This window comes from Plecotus auritus (assembly GCF_963455305.1).
Source record: "Plecotus auritus genome assembly, chromosome: 6".
Taxonomy (NCBI): domain Eukaryota; kingdom Metazoa; phylum Chordata; class Mammalia; order Chiroptera; family Vespertilionidae; genus Plecotus; species Plecotus auritus.
In genome coordinates this window covers 143836454-143850788 of record NC_137773.1, presented here as the reverse complement: position 1 = coordinate 143850788, position 14335 = coordinate 143836454, and the positions used below count along the sequence as shown (strand labels likewise).

General features: G+C 48.5%; 1 protein-coding gene across 1 annotated transcript in view; it reads left to right on the top strand.

The window, feature by feature from the left end:
• The first annotated feature begins 1279 nt into the window (after positions 1-1279).
• Positions 1280-14335, top strand: part of FGD5 (FYVE, RhoGEF and PH domain containing 5) — a 119379-nt gene continuing 106323 nt past the window's right edge. The window contains exons 1-2 of the mRNA XM_080672224.1: positions 1280-1407; positions 9658-12337. Coding sequence (XP_080528350.1) covers positions 1395-1407; positions 9658-12337 — 2693 coding nt within the window. The 5' untranslated portion in view covers positions 1280-1394. The remainder of the gene's footprint in view (positions 1408-9657; positions 12338-14335) is intronic.

Below are 14335 nucleotides of genomic sequence, written 5' to 3'. Positions count from 1 at the left end.
TTGTCGGAGGAAGCAGAACTATCTACCTATGTTTGCATGGACAATCAGACCCTAGCTCGAGGTGGAGGATTGGTGGGGGTATCCCTATTGTCCCTGGGAGATGCTGGTCACACAGTGCGGTGAGTGAACACAAACAGGATCCTCATCAACCAGGTCTCCCTTTCAAACATCACCTCCTTAGGGAGGCCTTCCTTGATTACCCATTCTGTACTCCAGTGATTCTCCAATTTTAGCTTGCATCTGAAAAACCTTAGGGGTTTGTTAAATATGGGATTTCTGATTCAGTGAGTCTGGGGTGGGTGCTGGGAATTTGCACTTATATAAGCATAACCAATGGACGCAAGACACTGAGGGGGGGGTGTGAGGGCATGTATGGGAGTGGGGTGGGAGATGCAATGGGGAGATATGGACACATGTAATACCTTAATCAATTAAAAAAATGAAAAAAAAAAATTCCTGCGCTGGTTCGCAGCACACTTTTGAGAGCCATTGGTCTGCCCCATCACCCCGGTTTTATCTCCCTCAAGGCACTTATCACTCCCGAAATGATATTCATTCTTATTTTTCTTGTCTCCCATCTACGCTCCATGAGATAAAAAAAAATTGGGGCTGTCTTGTTGGGCACTCAGCACAGCGTCTGGCGAAGGACTGAATCAATGTCCATAAAAATAAATAAAAATAAAGATGGACAGTCCGCCTGGCAAAAGGACGAGGAAGTCCTCCGAAGAGCAACTCGCTGGCTTCCCCCCACCCCGATGCTAATCCCTTGAACCTCGCGCGGCACCCCTGGCCACGGTCCCTTTAAATGTGCACGGGGCCGCCTCGCCCTCGACTCTCTCGATCCCTGACTGAGCAGAAAGGGGAAAAAAAAGTCTTCCTCTTCGGGAGCGGGAGGAAACGTCTAGGAGAGGGCGGCGGCGGCGCGGCGGCGGCGGCGCGGGGGCCAGAGCGCAGCGCGCTCAGCGCGGAGCGGGGAGTTCGGAGCGGACGCCACGCCGCGCGCTGCTCCGGCCACCGCCCCCCACGCGGCGCGCTAGCGCCCCCTCCCCGCCCAGCCCGCGCGGCCCCGCCCAGCCCCTGCGGCATCAGCCCCGCTCCCCCACTAGCCCCGCGCCCGGGCTGAGTGTGATTTAACGCGACGCCTGTGCTGTCCGGGCTGCCGCCTCGCGCGCCCCGCTCTCGCGCCCCCTCCCCGGCCCCGCCCAGCCCTGGAGGCTCGCGCCCTGGCCCCCACTGGCCCTGCGCCCCTCAGGGAGTTCGGCGTGCGCCGGGGGGCGGGGCGGGCGCCACGGGGTGCGGTACCCGCCGTGAGGCCATGGAGTGAAGCGGCGCGCGGACTCGCGCTCGACTGACGGACGGACCGACGGGCGGCCCCGCGCTCCTCGCGCTGGAAGATGAACAGAGCAGGTAGGAGGCTTCGTGCGACCTCTCGCGCCCCGAGGGCCGCGCGCGAGGGGGCCCCGGCGAGGCGTCCCAAGTTGAAGCCCGTGGGGCGCCCGGAGCGACGGCCGAGAATCCCCCAACCGTCCTACTCTGCTGGGCTTCGGTCGAGACATGGGCGGGTCCGGTGTCCCCTCACCCAGGAGGCTGAGAATCATCTGGGGCCCCTGTCCGAGTCACCCTGCCTCAGGGACGCCCCCTCAGTCTTGGCGAGGCCTCACCCTGGCCGCGTACGCCCTCATCCCACTCCCACGGCGCCCCCGAATGAGGGTACCCTTGGCAATGGAGAAAGACGCCCCCTTCGCAGACGCAACTTGGTCGCACCCCTACACCCTTATCCCGTTCCTCAGGGTTCCCGCCAGACCCTTGCTGGCTCCTCAGGGGCTCCTCGTGGCACAGGGGATCCGTCCACGCTCTCCCCTACACCGGGTCCTTCATCACTTGGCGGCTCACCCTTAAGAGAATTCTGCTCCCTTCTCTCTCTCCAGACCCAGACTTGGAGCTTACTCTCTGGATAGGACTAAAAAGCCCTAAATCATCTCCTCTTTCCCCATAGCATCCCCACTCCTGGGCAGCGCCCGGGCTGGCCTTTGTGCCTCCCCCAGGGGACCGAACGCCGAGGGATCACTCCTGATCGGGGCTGAGCCGCACTCCGTGCGTTCCCTCCCTTCCCTCGAGCCTCTGCCCTGTGAATCTGACTCTCCAGTTCGGGGATTCCGTGCAATCCAGAATGCATTTGACAGTAAATATTAGTGATCTCTCCAGAAGAATGCCATTTAACAGATTTAGCGACTGAGACTCAGAGATGGGCGGTGCCTGGAATCTAGTTCCCGGGATTCTTGACTCCGTCCACACGGAAGGCAAAAGTTCCCCCAAAGAGGAGAGTTTGCAAGGGAACAGTCCCAGCTAACTTGCTTCATCCTCCTGCCAAGGAGCGATTGTCATTCTTTCTCCCTCAGAATTAAGCAAAAGGCAGCCTTCTCCCCATCTCCCCAGCCAACATCCGTGTCTGAAGCCATACTCCAAAACAGACATCCCTAAAGAAACAGGAAGCCACCATTTTGGCTGTCTTAGAACCATATATCCTGCTGCTGCTGCTGCTGCTGGTGTGTGTGTGTGTGTGTGTGTGTGTGTGTGTGTGTGTGTGTGTGTGTTTTCTTTTTAAAATCTTTAAAATGAAAAAAGTCATTGTCTTAGCAGTGAGATGCAGACAGGAGACATTGGCTGGACTGACCTGAAAAAGGAGCCAGTTGTGGACTTGGGAGTGTGGCAGCCGCCTCCCAGTGTCCATGTCCTGTTGTTGCTGAGCATATGAACACCTGGACAGAGTGTGGGTCATAGGATGGTGGGGGGAGGTAGGAGCAGGTGTACTACTTTGTGGGGCTGGAAAAGGTTGGAGAAGGGTCCCAGTGCCCAGCCAGCCACTCCTTGGAGGAAGAAGGTCGCCTCCTGCCTGTTCTGGCACAGCCTGGACAGAGCCAGGCTAGCTTTTTCTTACACTCCTAATAAAACTTGCTTTAAAACAATGGTGAGAGCGGTCCCAGTTTTCCCACGTTTCCCTGCATGAGGCTTGGACGAGCTCTCCCTTCTCTGAGAATCTGGGGGATGGAGTGAGCCCAAATAAACTGAGAGGCCTGTTTAGTCCCAGTAATTCTTAGCAGTTGCCACTATGTGATGGCAACAATAGAAACCTCACATAATGATTTCTGTGTGCCATGTACCATAGTGGTTCACAGACTCCATGGGACTGAATCTCAGGACCATCATATACTTAGTTATGTGACCCTGAGCAGGTTACTTAATCTCTCTGTGCCTCAGTTTCTTCATCTGAAAAATTGGGATAAAAAGATCTTTGTCATTGAGTCCTCATGTTTCAAAAAAATAAAGCCTGTATGGTGCCTGTGGTATCCGTCACATTATAAATGACTAATAAACACTACCTAATATTTATTGGGTACTTAATATGAATCAGGTACTGCTTTAAGTGTTTTACTTGTATCAATGTGGTTTCCATATTGACCTGATGAGCTGAGTACTATTGCTATCCTCATTTTATAGATAGGAAAACTGAGCTGCAGGGATTAAATGGTGACTGACTTAATGGGAGACCAAGATAGGATTGAAACACAGACTGTCCAGCTTGAGTGTCTGCTTTTTTATCTAGTGCCTAACATAGTAGGTACACAGGAAATGTTTGCCAGTTGACTTTATTAGTCATCTTATGTCTGTTATTTCCCTTGAACTTCTCAAAAGCCCTAAGAAAAAAGGGAGTATTTCTTCCATGTTACCAAGAAAGAAACTGAGGCTCAAGAGAAGCAAAGTGATGTGCTCAAGATCACACAGCTGATATGTGGCAGAGCTGGGACTGAAGTCCAGGTCTATCTGAGCCTGGGGCCCATGCTCATCCACCTCCGTCCCATGCTGTTTTCCCATATAAGCCCTGTTGTGGATCACCGGACTAGCGTAATAGCAGCTTAATTAGAAATCATCAGGCTTGGCGTGGACATTCCGGCAGGCACCCAGGAATGAAAGTTAAATTAAGATGCAATTGGAAGGTGAAATTGGAAGATAATTACTCTTGGAACATATGGTTATGAGAGTTCCAGGGGGAGTATAGTGAAATGCAGTTGAAACAGGCTCAGGGACTAAAGACATGGATGTCAGGGGACATCATAAGAAGAGCCATGAGTTTAATAGTCTGTAGTCAGCCAGAGCAGAAGGCACTTACTGACTGGTGCAGCCCCCTCACTTTACAGCTGGGGAAACTGAGGCTCAGGGAGGAGAAGGACTTGCCCAATGTCACACCTCCAATTAAGGGCAGAGCCAGGAGTGGGAATCAGAGCTCTCGACTCCCAGTCCAATTCTCCTTCCAATACACCTTCTAATTGAACCTCTGTGTCGCTGACAAGGGAGCAGTAAGCATGAATGTGTGAGTGACAGATATTTAATTAAAATAAAGAAAGAAAATATAAACTGGTACCGAGGGCTGGCTGGGGATGATTTCTATCACCAGAAGCTGTTAAAAATCTCTTCCTCCTGTCACTGAGGTTCTCCTATTCCCAGTTAACTCTTGGCATCTTGGCGTTAAGGGTATTCGAGTCATCCTCAGGCCTAGCAAATTGCCAGGAGGTCTTGGGCATTAACTCAGGCTGGGGAGGTCGTAAATCCCAGACTCCGTGATACAAGAAGAGAGGATTCAGACAGCAGCCAGAAGGATTCAGGAGACAGCAGAGGACCACCAGCTCCATCCATGTGGTGTTCTGGGCAGTCAGAAAGTGAGATGTAACCAGAGGAGGGACCGCCAGCTCTGATTTATCCTATAATTCTCCTACCCCCACCATGTTCAAGCTCAGCCAAAACTGGATTTTTTACCGTACTCCCAAAGGTCTTTGCATCTTACTGCCTCTGGGCCTCTTCACACTCTGTTCCCCGTACCTGGGATACTTAATCTCCTTTTCAGTTGTGAAATCTTCACTGTTCTTCAACGTGCACCCTGGTGCAACCTCTTCCCTGAGCCTTCCCCAGGCAGAGGGGATCTGAGACCCAGATAACTTTGTACCAAGGGCAGGGACTCTGGTTCCCTTTTGTGAGGGAGGCAGAGAGGGAGCAAAGCTGGAAGCCCTCACACCCCCTTCATTTTCTTTGCTCCCTCCTCTGTCTCCTTTGCTGACTCCTTCTCTCTCCCTCCTTGGTCTCGCTCTTTTCTCAGTCCATACTCCTTCACTTGGTGATCTCACCGGGTTCATGCCTTGACTTCCATCTCTGATGGAATCCTCCAGCCAGACTTCTTCCAGAACCCAGACTGGAATACCCAAGACCCCACTTGATGACCCCACTATGGTGTGTGAAAGGTAACTCGGATCTAACATGTGCAAAGTAAAATTCTGCTTTCCCTCCCTAGCACATGCAGGCTTATCCAGCTCAGTTGGAAGCAATTTCATTTTCCCAGTTGCTCTGACTCAAAACCTTGGTGTTGTCCTTGACTTCTCTGTTTCTCTTACACACAATATCCAGATTGTAAGCATATCCTGCAAGCGATACGTTCTTATTTGGAATCTGACTTTTTGACCACTTTCACTGCTACTAACCTGCTCTATCATCTCTTGCCTGGATTATTGCAAGACCCTCTTCATGGGTCTCCCTGCGTCCATCCTCACCACTTCTATTTAGTTCAATATATTAGCAAGAGTGAGCATGTCCTTCCTCTCAAGGCCCTGCATAATCTACAACCTCTTCCCGGGCCTCTCTGACCTCATCTCCTGCTTCTCTTTTTCTCTTGCTCACTCCCCTCCAGTGACTCTGGCCTCTTTGAACATGTCCGGTGAGTCCTGGCTTCCCTTACCTCTTTCAAGTCTTTTCTGTAATGTCTTCCCAGTGAGATCTATCCTGGTCACTCTATTTAAAATTGCAAAAACCCTCAACTCCTAATCTTTTTCCACAGACTTTATGATCATCTAACATAAAATATGTAAGATACTCATTTTATTTGCTTATATCCCACCATTAGAAGATCAGGTCCATGAAAGACAGGGTTTTTGTTTTGTTTATTGATGTGTTCAAAGATTCTAGATGGGTGCCCAGCACATAGTAGGTGCTCAATAAATATTTAATGGAATTGGATTAAAGGAAATTGGATGGGAGCAACTGAAAGTCATTCACCCTGTGGCCAGTTAGTATTTCTGAGCTCTGGACTCAGGCTTATGTAAATTTCTTACCTGGCTAGTTGTTCCTGGTCTCTTTAGCCTCAATTTTCCTGCTTTTTTTCTTTTCTCTACCTCACTAGAAGCTGGGACCCCTGTAGAAGAAATGCTCTGTGGCAAAAGGGTCAAGGCAGAAGTTCAAGTGACTGCAGCAGGAAACCCACATTCTATCTGAGCCCTGCTCCAGATTTGCTGAGTAGCTCCATGCCAGTCACCTGCCCTCGCTGTGCCTCAGTTTCCTCATCTTTCAGTGAGGGATCAGACAAGGCCTTTCTGGTTCTGGCATTCTTTGATCTCAGAGCTGGAAGCAGGGCATGGACACTACATTCTTGTCATTCCTAGGGGCTAGATGGGGAAGGCATTTTCTTGCAGGATCACGCTTCAGAGGCCCACTGTAACCTTTCCTGAGGAGATGGCACCCACAGATCAATAGCTTGATTGGATGAAGGATGGGGTGGGGGTGGTGGTGATGCAGCCAAGGTTTTGGTCATTTTTCAAGGCCTTTCTGTCCCTCTGTCAGGTCTCATGGCGCTCATGTGAAATACCACCTGTTAAGGATGAGAAATGAGAGTCCCTGCCCCCAAAGAATAATTTCATGCCAATGCCTAACACTTGATGTTGAGAGTGTGGAGCTAATATTACATAACACTCTACAGCAGTATAGAGCAAGACTTATACCAGGGGAAGTTACAAGGTAGGCAAAGACTGACTTCATTAGAACAATAGTAGCTACTGTTTATTGAGTACCCCTATGTGAATGCCTGCTACTAAGCACTTTTAATATGTATCTTTTAATCTTCACAACAACCCTTGAGTGTAGGTGCTACTGTTGTACCCATTCTGCAGATGAGGGAATTGAGACTCAATTTCATAGCTTATAAGTGGCAAAGCCAAATTTTGAAATGAGATCAGCCAGGCTCCAAAGGCTTACTCTGTAACTCTACATTGAGCTTAGCTGTTTAAGCTCCAAATTTGGGTGGTGGTTACTGTTTTTCCTAATGTGGACATATATTTTTCTAAATGAGGATATACTTGATTGCTTATGTAATCAAGGAGTTGTGAAGTCACATATTACATCTTGACGACTCTGGGTTATTATCTGGATGACAGTGGAAAGCCTGGGCATTGATGCAAACGAATGTAGATATGGGTTAAGAGATTGATGTTATGGGTACGTTAGCACTGGGTACTTTGACAGCTGTGCCTCTTTTCTCTCTTTTCTGCTTCCAGCTACTACATCTTATAGTCTGCAGTGTTCCTGCTCTAACGTTCTCCCATACCCCTTCTAAATATCTGTGCATTGGGAAGCCAGGCAACCAAGTTCATTAGATGTATGTGCAAGTACAAGTAAAGAGGCTCTGAAATGAAACCTTTTTAGGAACAGAATGCATGGGCTTTGTAACCCTGTATTATTATGACTCCAGGCCTTTTTTCTTTCCTTTGGGGCCTCAGTTGAATTTAACATAGTCCTGCCAGTCTGATACCTTGAAATTGAGGTGACAATAGGACAGTGCCATGGAGATGTCTCAAGTCAGAGCTGTGCTGACCAAGACCATAGCCACTGGCCCCATGTGGCTACTGATCACTTGAATTGTGGCTAGTCTGAATTGTGACATAATGTATGTGTAAAATACACTTAGTTCAAGAAAGAATGTCAGCTATCTCATTAATAAATTTTGTATATTGATTACATGTTGATCCAAACATGATTCACTGAATACATGATGGTATTCAAAATAATATTTTTGATATATTGAGTTAAAAAAACTGTATTGCAAAAATTAATTTCACCTGTTTCTTTTTTACTTTTTAATGTGGCTATGAGAGAATGAAAAATCATATATGTGAATATAAATGTGGCTTACATTAAATTTCTGTCAGACAGCCCTTGATTAGATTAAACTGGGGTTAGATGCTTCAAGGATTACCTGGGAGTCACATGTTGGGGAGGAGAAGAGAATCCCCTCATCTGCAGAATGGGTATAGACCTCCAGGCTCTCTGCTCCACCTTCTTTCTGTCACAAGCTAGGCTGGCATTCTGAAGCTGCTCTGTGTCAAACCCACGACTTAGTGGGGATGGAACTGGGAGGTGAGACGGGGCTGAAGCGAGACTTACACATCCTAATCCATGGGCAGTGGGGAGCTAGGCAGTGCTTTTGATTTGATGGATTTTTATGGACTTGTATTCCTGGAAATCTGCCTTCCTCACTTTGACTGAAGTGTGCCCAGGGGCTCAGAGGTTCAGCAAGAGGCGTGGAGGTGTAGGCTGGCTTGTGGTAGGAGAGATGCTGAACTTGGAAGTGGGTGACTACTCCCTTGACGCTATACTTGTCCAGGTCCCTTCCAGCCTACAAAATTTAGCTGAAATTTCTCATTCTCTAAGAGGCCTTCCCTAACCATAGTAATTCTTGCTTCTCAAACTCCTGCTGCGTGTACAGTTTGTACCACATCTTTTATTCTGCCGTGGTTAATAGATCCTCACCATGCACAAGGGAAGAGGCCTTTTGCAAACATCCATGTTGTCAAATGCCATATAATTTCTCCCATGAAATTTGGATGCTGTAAAATTTGGATGCAGGCCACTTAGCTGGACACCAGTCTACACCATGTAGAATTCAGAGGTGACCCTCAAGAGACTCATATATCACTGTCACAAGCCTTTGGTGTGTCATTCTTGAGGGAATGAGATAATGGCTATTCAGTTATAATATTCCAAGAGTGTACAGCTCTGTCCTCCAATTGTTCTATTAGTCTTCTCTCCCTGACTCAACTCTGAGTAGTCAGCAGAGGTGTCCTTCTCTTCTTCTTTTTTTAAAAAATATATTTTTATTGATTTCAAAGAGGAAGGGAGAGGGAGAGAGAGATAGAAACATCAATGAGGAGATAGAATCATTGATCGGCTGCCTCCTGCACGCCCCTAGCTGGGGATCAAGCCCACAACCCGGGCATGTGCCCTGACCGGGAATTGAAGCGTGGCCTCCTGGTTCATAGGTCGATGCTCAACCACTGAGCCACACTGGCTGGGCAGTGTCCTTCTCTTCTTGACCCTAGAAAACCCTAGTACTATGGGAATAGATACAGGTATCCAATGAATTAATTGTAGAATGAATGTAAGTTCTATCAGGCAGCAGGGATGGTGACTGTCAAGTTCAATATTGTCTTCTGGGTACCTGGCACCCAAAAAAGTGTTTAATAAATAGTTGTTGAATGAATGAGCTCAGTGATCTGCACACCTTTATTTGAGGAGTACAAGATGCCATTCGGTTGGGTTTTGTTAGCTGGACTGTATATAGAAGAAAGGTCTAGTCACCTTGTTTTCAGAATGATTTTTTAGTGGAAACTCAAGGGATTTTAAAGATAATATAGAGGAATAAACCTAAGACAAAACATAGTAGATTGGGTTCACATGGACTGTTGGGAAACCAACTTCACTGTTCTCTCAAAAATAATAAGTGGGAGTGGAAATAAAGGTAACTGTACTTTTTGTCTCCTTCCTTCCTCTATTTTCATCCTTTAGATTCACCAAAACCACCAGTTGCTCCCAAGCCAAAGAATGCCAGTCCCCTCACACCAGTGACTGCACCCAAATTCCCTTCGTCACCCAGGCCTGACAGTCTTCACAGTCCCAACTCCATGTCGAGGGGGCCAAAACCCCCCATCGCCCCTAAACCAAGGCTGGATACCCCCAATGAATGGAGGGCTAGTGTGTACATGATCAACAGCTTGAACAAATGCAGCAATGGGAAGCTGCTCTGCGTAGAGAGGGGACTTTATGAAGAGCAGCAGTCCAACCTGGAGTGCTCTGAGGCTGAGGCCGATGAAGATTACATCGTAGTCCCCAGGGCTCCACCGAGAGAGGATGAACCCAGGGATGGGGACTCTGTGGAGAATGCAGTCATGGTGCCTCCGGATGCCACTGGGGAAGAGGAACCCAAGGAGGAAGGTGAGGAGGAGGGGACAGGAGCTGCTGAAGAAGTGGCATCCCCAGCCGAAGTGGCACTGAGTGGAGAGACTGATGAAGGAGTAGCCCCCATTCCTGAGACGGTGGGGGTTGATGACTGTGCCCAAGACCCAGGGGAAGAGGAGCAGAAGCTCACAAGTAAGGAGGAAGAGAAGCTGGTGGAGGAACACAACATGTACAACCTGGAGGATAGGGGCCCTTGGGATGAAGAGGCAGTCTTTTCAAGTGATATCATTCTAACTCAAGTTGATTTAGAGGATCCAGAATCAGCTGGCAAGGAGCCTGGGCCTCTTGGGACACCCAGGGAGGCAGAGGAGGATGGTGAGGAAGGCTGTGCCAAGACAGAACCAGGGGTGGCAGATGAGTATGGGAAATCTGACAGGCCCACTGAGGAGGGTGCTGAAGATACCAGTGAGGAACCCCTGGTGAATGAGGGATTGGCCACGGGCATCCAGGAGGCAGAGATAGTCACAGACAACCCTGACATCTCCGAGGAGGAGTGTGAAGATACCACAAGCGGGGGCAACCGGGATGACCAGGATGAACCACCTGACCAAGATGAGAAAACTGACCAAGAAGAAATGGCAGCAGTCACCCAAGAGGCGAGAGAAGACATTCCAGAAAGTGAGGACTCCATGCAGGATGAACCCACTGAGGAAAGCTGCCAGATCATTCCTTTCGAGAATGACTGTATGGACGACTTTGTGACTTCACTCTCAGGAAGTCCCTATGAGTTCTTCCCTACAGAGAGCACCTCTTTCTGTAGTGAAAGCTACTCTTCTTTTTCTGAGTCAGCAAAAGGCTTAGAGTCAAAGCAGGAATCAAAGTCAGGGGAATGTGCAGACCAGGACACCGTGGCTGGAACTTTGTGTGGCCAGCATGGCTCCCTGCAAGATGGCACTGGGGAGGGCCTCTCTGTCCCTAACGTACTGGTCTTGCCAGTGGATGAGGATGCCACAGATGATGCGCTCACCAACCCCTATGAGCTGGGAGTCGACTTGGTGTGCGGAACCGACCCTGGAGAGGGAGAAAAACCTGAGACACAGGCTGCATCAGATGACTTAGGTGGTTATGGCTCAAAAGAAGAAGAGAACTCTGATGCTGAGGGCGGCCTGATCCCCATTGACAGAAAGAACATCATCTCAAGGGCCAGGCCCCACTCTGGGAAAGTGCCTGGCTATGTCCCAGAAACTGTCCCAGAAGAAGCTGGACCAGAAGCTGTCCCATCGTCAGCCATTGGCATTGGAGGTGCTACCGAGGAGGCAAGAAAGATAGTTCTGTCATTGGAGGGGAAGCCACTAGAAGCCAGCAGGGCCTTACCAGCGAAGCCCAGAGCCTTCACTCTGTACCCTCGTTCATTCTCCGTGGAAGGCCGAGAGATCCCGGTCTCCGTGTACCGGGAGCCAGAGGCATCTGGCTTAGACGACCATCGAATCAAGAGGAAAGATGACAACCTCTCTCTGCCCTGTGTGATTGGCTCCTCTGGGAGTTTCTCCCAGAGGAACCACCTTCCGTCCAGTGGCACTTCAACACCATCTTCCATGGTCGATATCCCACCACCTTTTGACCTGGCCTGCATCACCAAGAAGCCTATCACAAAGAGCTCTCCCTCACTCCTGATTGAGAGTGAGCCCCCAGACAAGCACAGCAAGAAGAAGAAGTCATCCTTTAAGCGGTTTCTGGCCCTGACGTTTAAGAAGAAGACTGAGAACAAAGTACATGTGGAGGTCAATGTGTCTTCTTCCAGGTCTTCTTCGGAATCCAGCTACCACGGGCCTTCCCGGCTCCTGGAAATTGACCGCAGGAGCCTCAGTAACTCCCCTCAGCTTAAGACCCGGACTGGCAAGCTCAGGGCTTCTGAATCACCCTCCTCCCTCATCTTCTACAGGGATGGCAAGAGGAAAGGCATCCCCTTCAGCAGGACGGTATCCCGAGTGGAGTCCTTCGAAGACCGCTCCCGGCCCCCCTTTCTGCCCTTGCCCCTGACCAAGCCCCGGTCTATCTCATTTCCCAATGCTGACACTTCGGACTATGAGAACATTCCAGCTATGAACTCGGACTATGAGAATATACAGATTCCACCCCGGAGGCCTGCAAGGGCTGGGACATTTACAAAGCTGTTTGAAGATCAGAGCAGAGCCCTGTCTACAGCAAACGAAAATGATGGCTATGTGGACATGAGCAGCTTCAACACCTTTGAGAGCAAGCAGCAGAGTGCAGACCAGGAAGCAGAAAGGTATCGTGAATTCGTTTTCTATGTTGTTTAGCAGGTGTAACTGTCCGAGTGACTCGGGATGAGTGGTTTTACCTCTTTGAGCCTCAGTTACGTCATCTGTGAAATGTGATTCATGCTACCTCATGGCAGAGTGTTTGAGAAGACTAGAATAGGTAATCTATATGAAGTATTATCTAAAATGCTAAGTTCAGTACAAATTTGAGCATGGGAGATTTATTTGTGGGAGGTTTCTGATCTAGGTAGATAGCTTTGCTACTCCTCTCTGGGAAAGTCACCAAAGAGAAGGTTCTGGAATCTTGCCAAACTAAATATCTTTCACCATCAGGAAAATACCCTAAATTGAGATTGATACCTTTTTATTGTGTAAATATACACTCTATTGAAGGGAACTAGAAAAGATTATTTAAATTGTTTAAAAAGCCAAGGGTGCCCTGAGCTAAATTTCTGAATAGAAGTCTTTAAGAGGTACATCCAAGCGGATTTTCTTTATTTTGGACTTGTTCACCTTGGAAGTGAGAGTGAAACACTGAAATGGGGGTTTTTCTGACCCCGCCTTCCCAAGACTGATTGAATGCCCTTCTTGATCATCCCAAGTAAATAACTGCCAAATCTTGCTGTTCCTTGTACATTATGGATACAACTTAACGGCGATGCAATTCACTCACAACCAGTTACATTCTTTTGGGGCTACCTGATCTGAATTAATGAAAAGCCAAAATGGTTGTGATTTTAAAGAAATCCTGATTCTTTCCTCTTATGTGCTCTAACTTAGCCCAGTCCCACACAGCTGTTGCTACTAGGTCTTCCTAGGGGACTTGCAGTAATGAATAGATAAGAATGATTTGCAATTAGCATTCGCTGTCGCTGGAGTATAGATGCTAGAAGTGTTTCTATGGTTTATTCTCTTGAGGTTTTTTTTTACATGGTTCCCCATGCTGGCTCTATCTTCTCCCTACCCCAGGCCTGGGCAAGACTATTATTAATTAGTTCTTTCTAGGATGAAAAGGTTTGTTTGCTGGGACAGAGGTAAATGCCAACACTGCTGGAGGGACCAAATTCAGTTTGGAGATGTGGATGTATGGGAACTCTTAGAGGGCAAGAGGCACTGAACCATCAAGATCATTTCATTAATGGTTGTCAGCAGGGTTTGATGACACCCAACCCTAGCTGAGTGCCTCTTAGCATTAATGGAAATAGAACCAAGCTTTGAAATCATAAAATCTCCATGCTGGAAAGCATCTCGAAGGATATATGGTCAAGCCTCCCACTTCTAACAGGTTTGTCTCTTAACCCAGTCTCTACTTAAATTCCACAAGCTACAGGGAGCTCACTACCTTCCAGAGCCGTCTTTTCTGTTGCTAGGTACTCTGATTACATTTTTCTTTCTGACTGAGGCAAAAACTATCTCCCTCTAATATCCCTACCTCACTCATGCTGGCTCTTCCCTTTCGAGCCAGGTGGGTGAGCCTGTTTCCTCTTTTGTGTGACAGCTCTTCAGAAATTGAAATCTGCTGTAGAATCACAGAATTTTATAGCTGTAGGGGACCTTCAGGCAACATTTGGTCCTGTTATGGAGGTGAAAACAGAGGCACAGAGAAGGAAAGGGACTTGCCAAGGGTCTCTCAGCCATTTAGTGGAGAAATCAGTGCTAGGACTCAGATTTCTTGACTCGTTCAGGAATTTGCAGTGAATTATGTTGCAGGATGCCAAGTCTGGCTGTGCATGCAGCACACTGTGCAACCCTGGGTCACATTCACCTTTTAGTCGGTATATGGTGGTGCCCTCTGGGGTTGTGCGCTGCACAGACATTGGCCATATGCAAAGGCCCTGATGTCTTGATCTATAATTTGTCTAAACCAGTGGTCGGCAAACCGCGGTTTGCCGCTCTGTTGACTAATGAGTTTGCTGACCACTGACCTAGACTCTCGATTCCAATAATTACAGGCTGTTGTTTTTCCTTGTGATTAAGCCCCTATCCAGTGGTCGGCAAACTGGTCT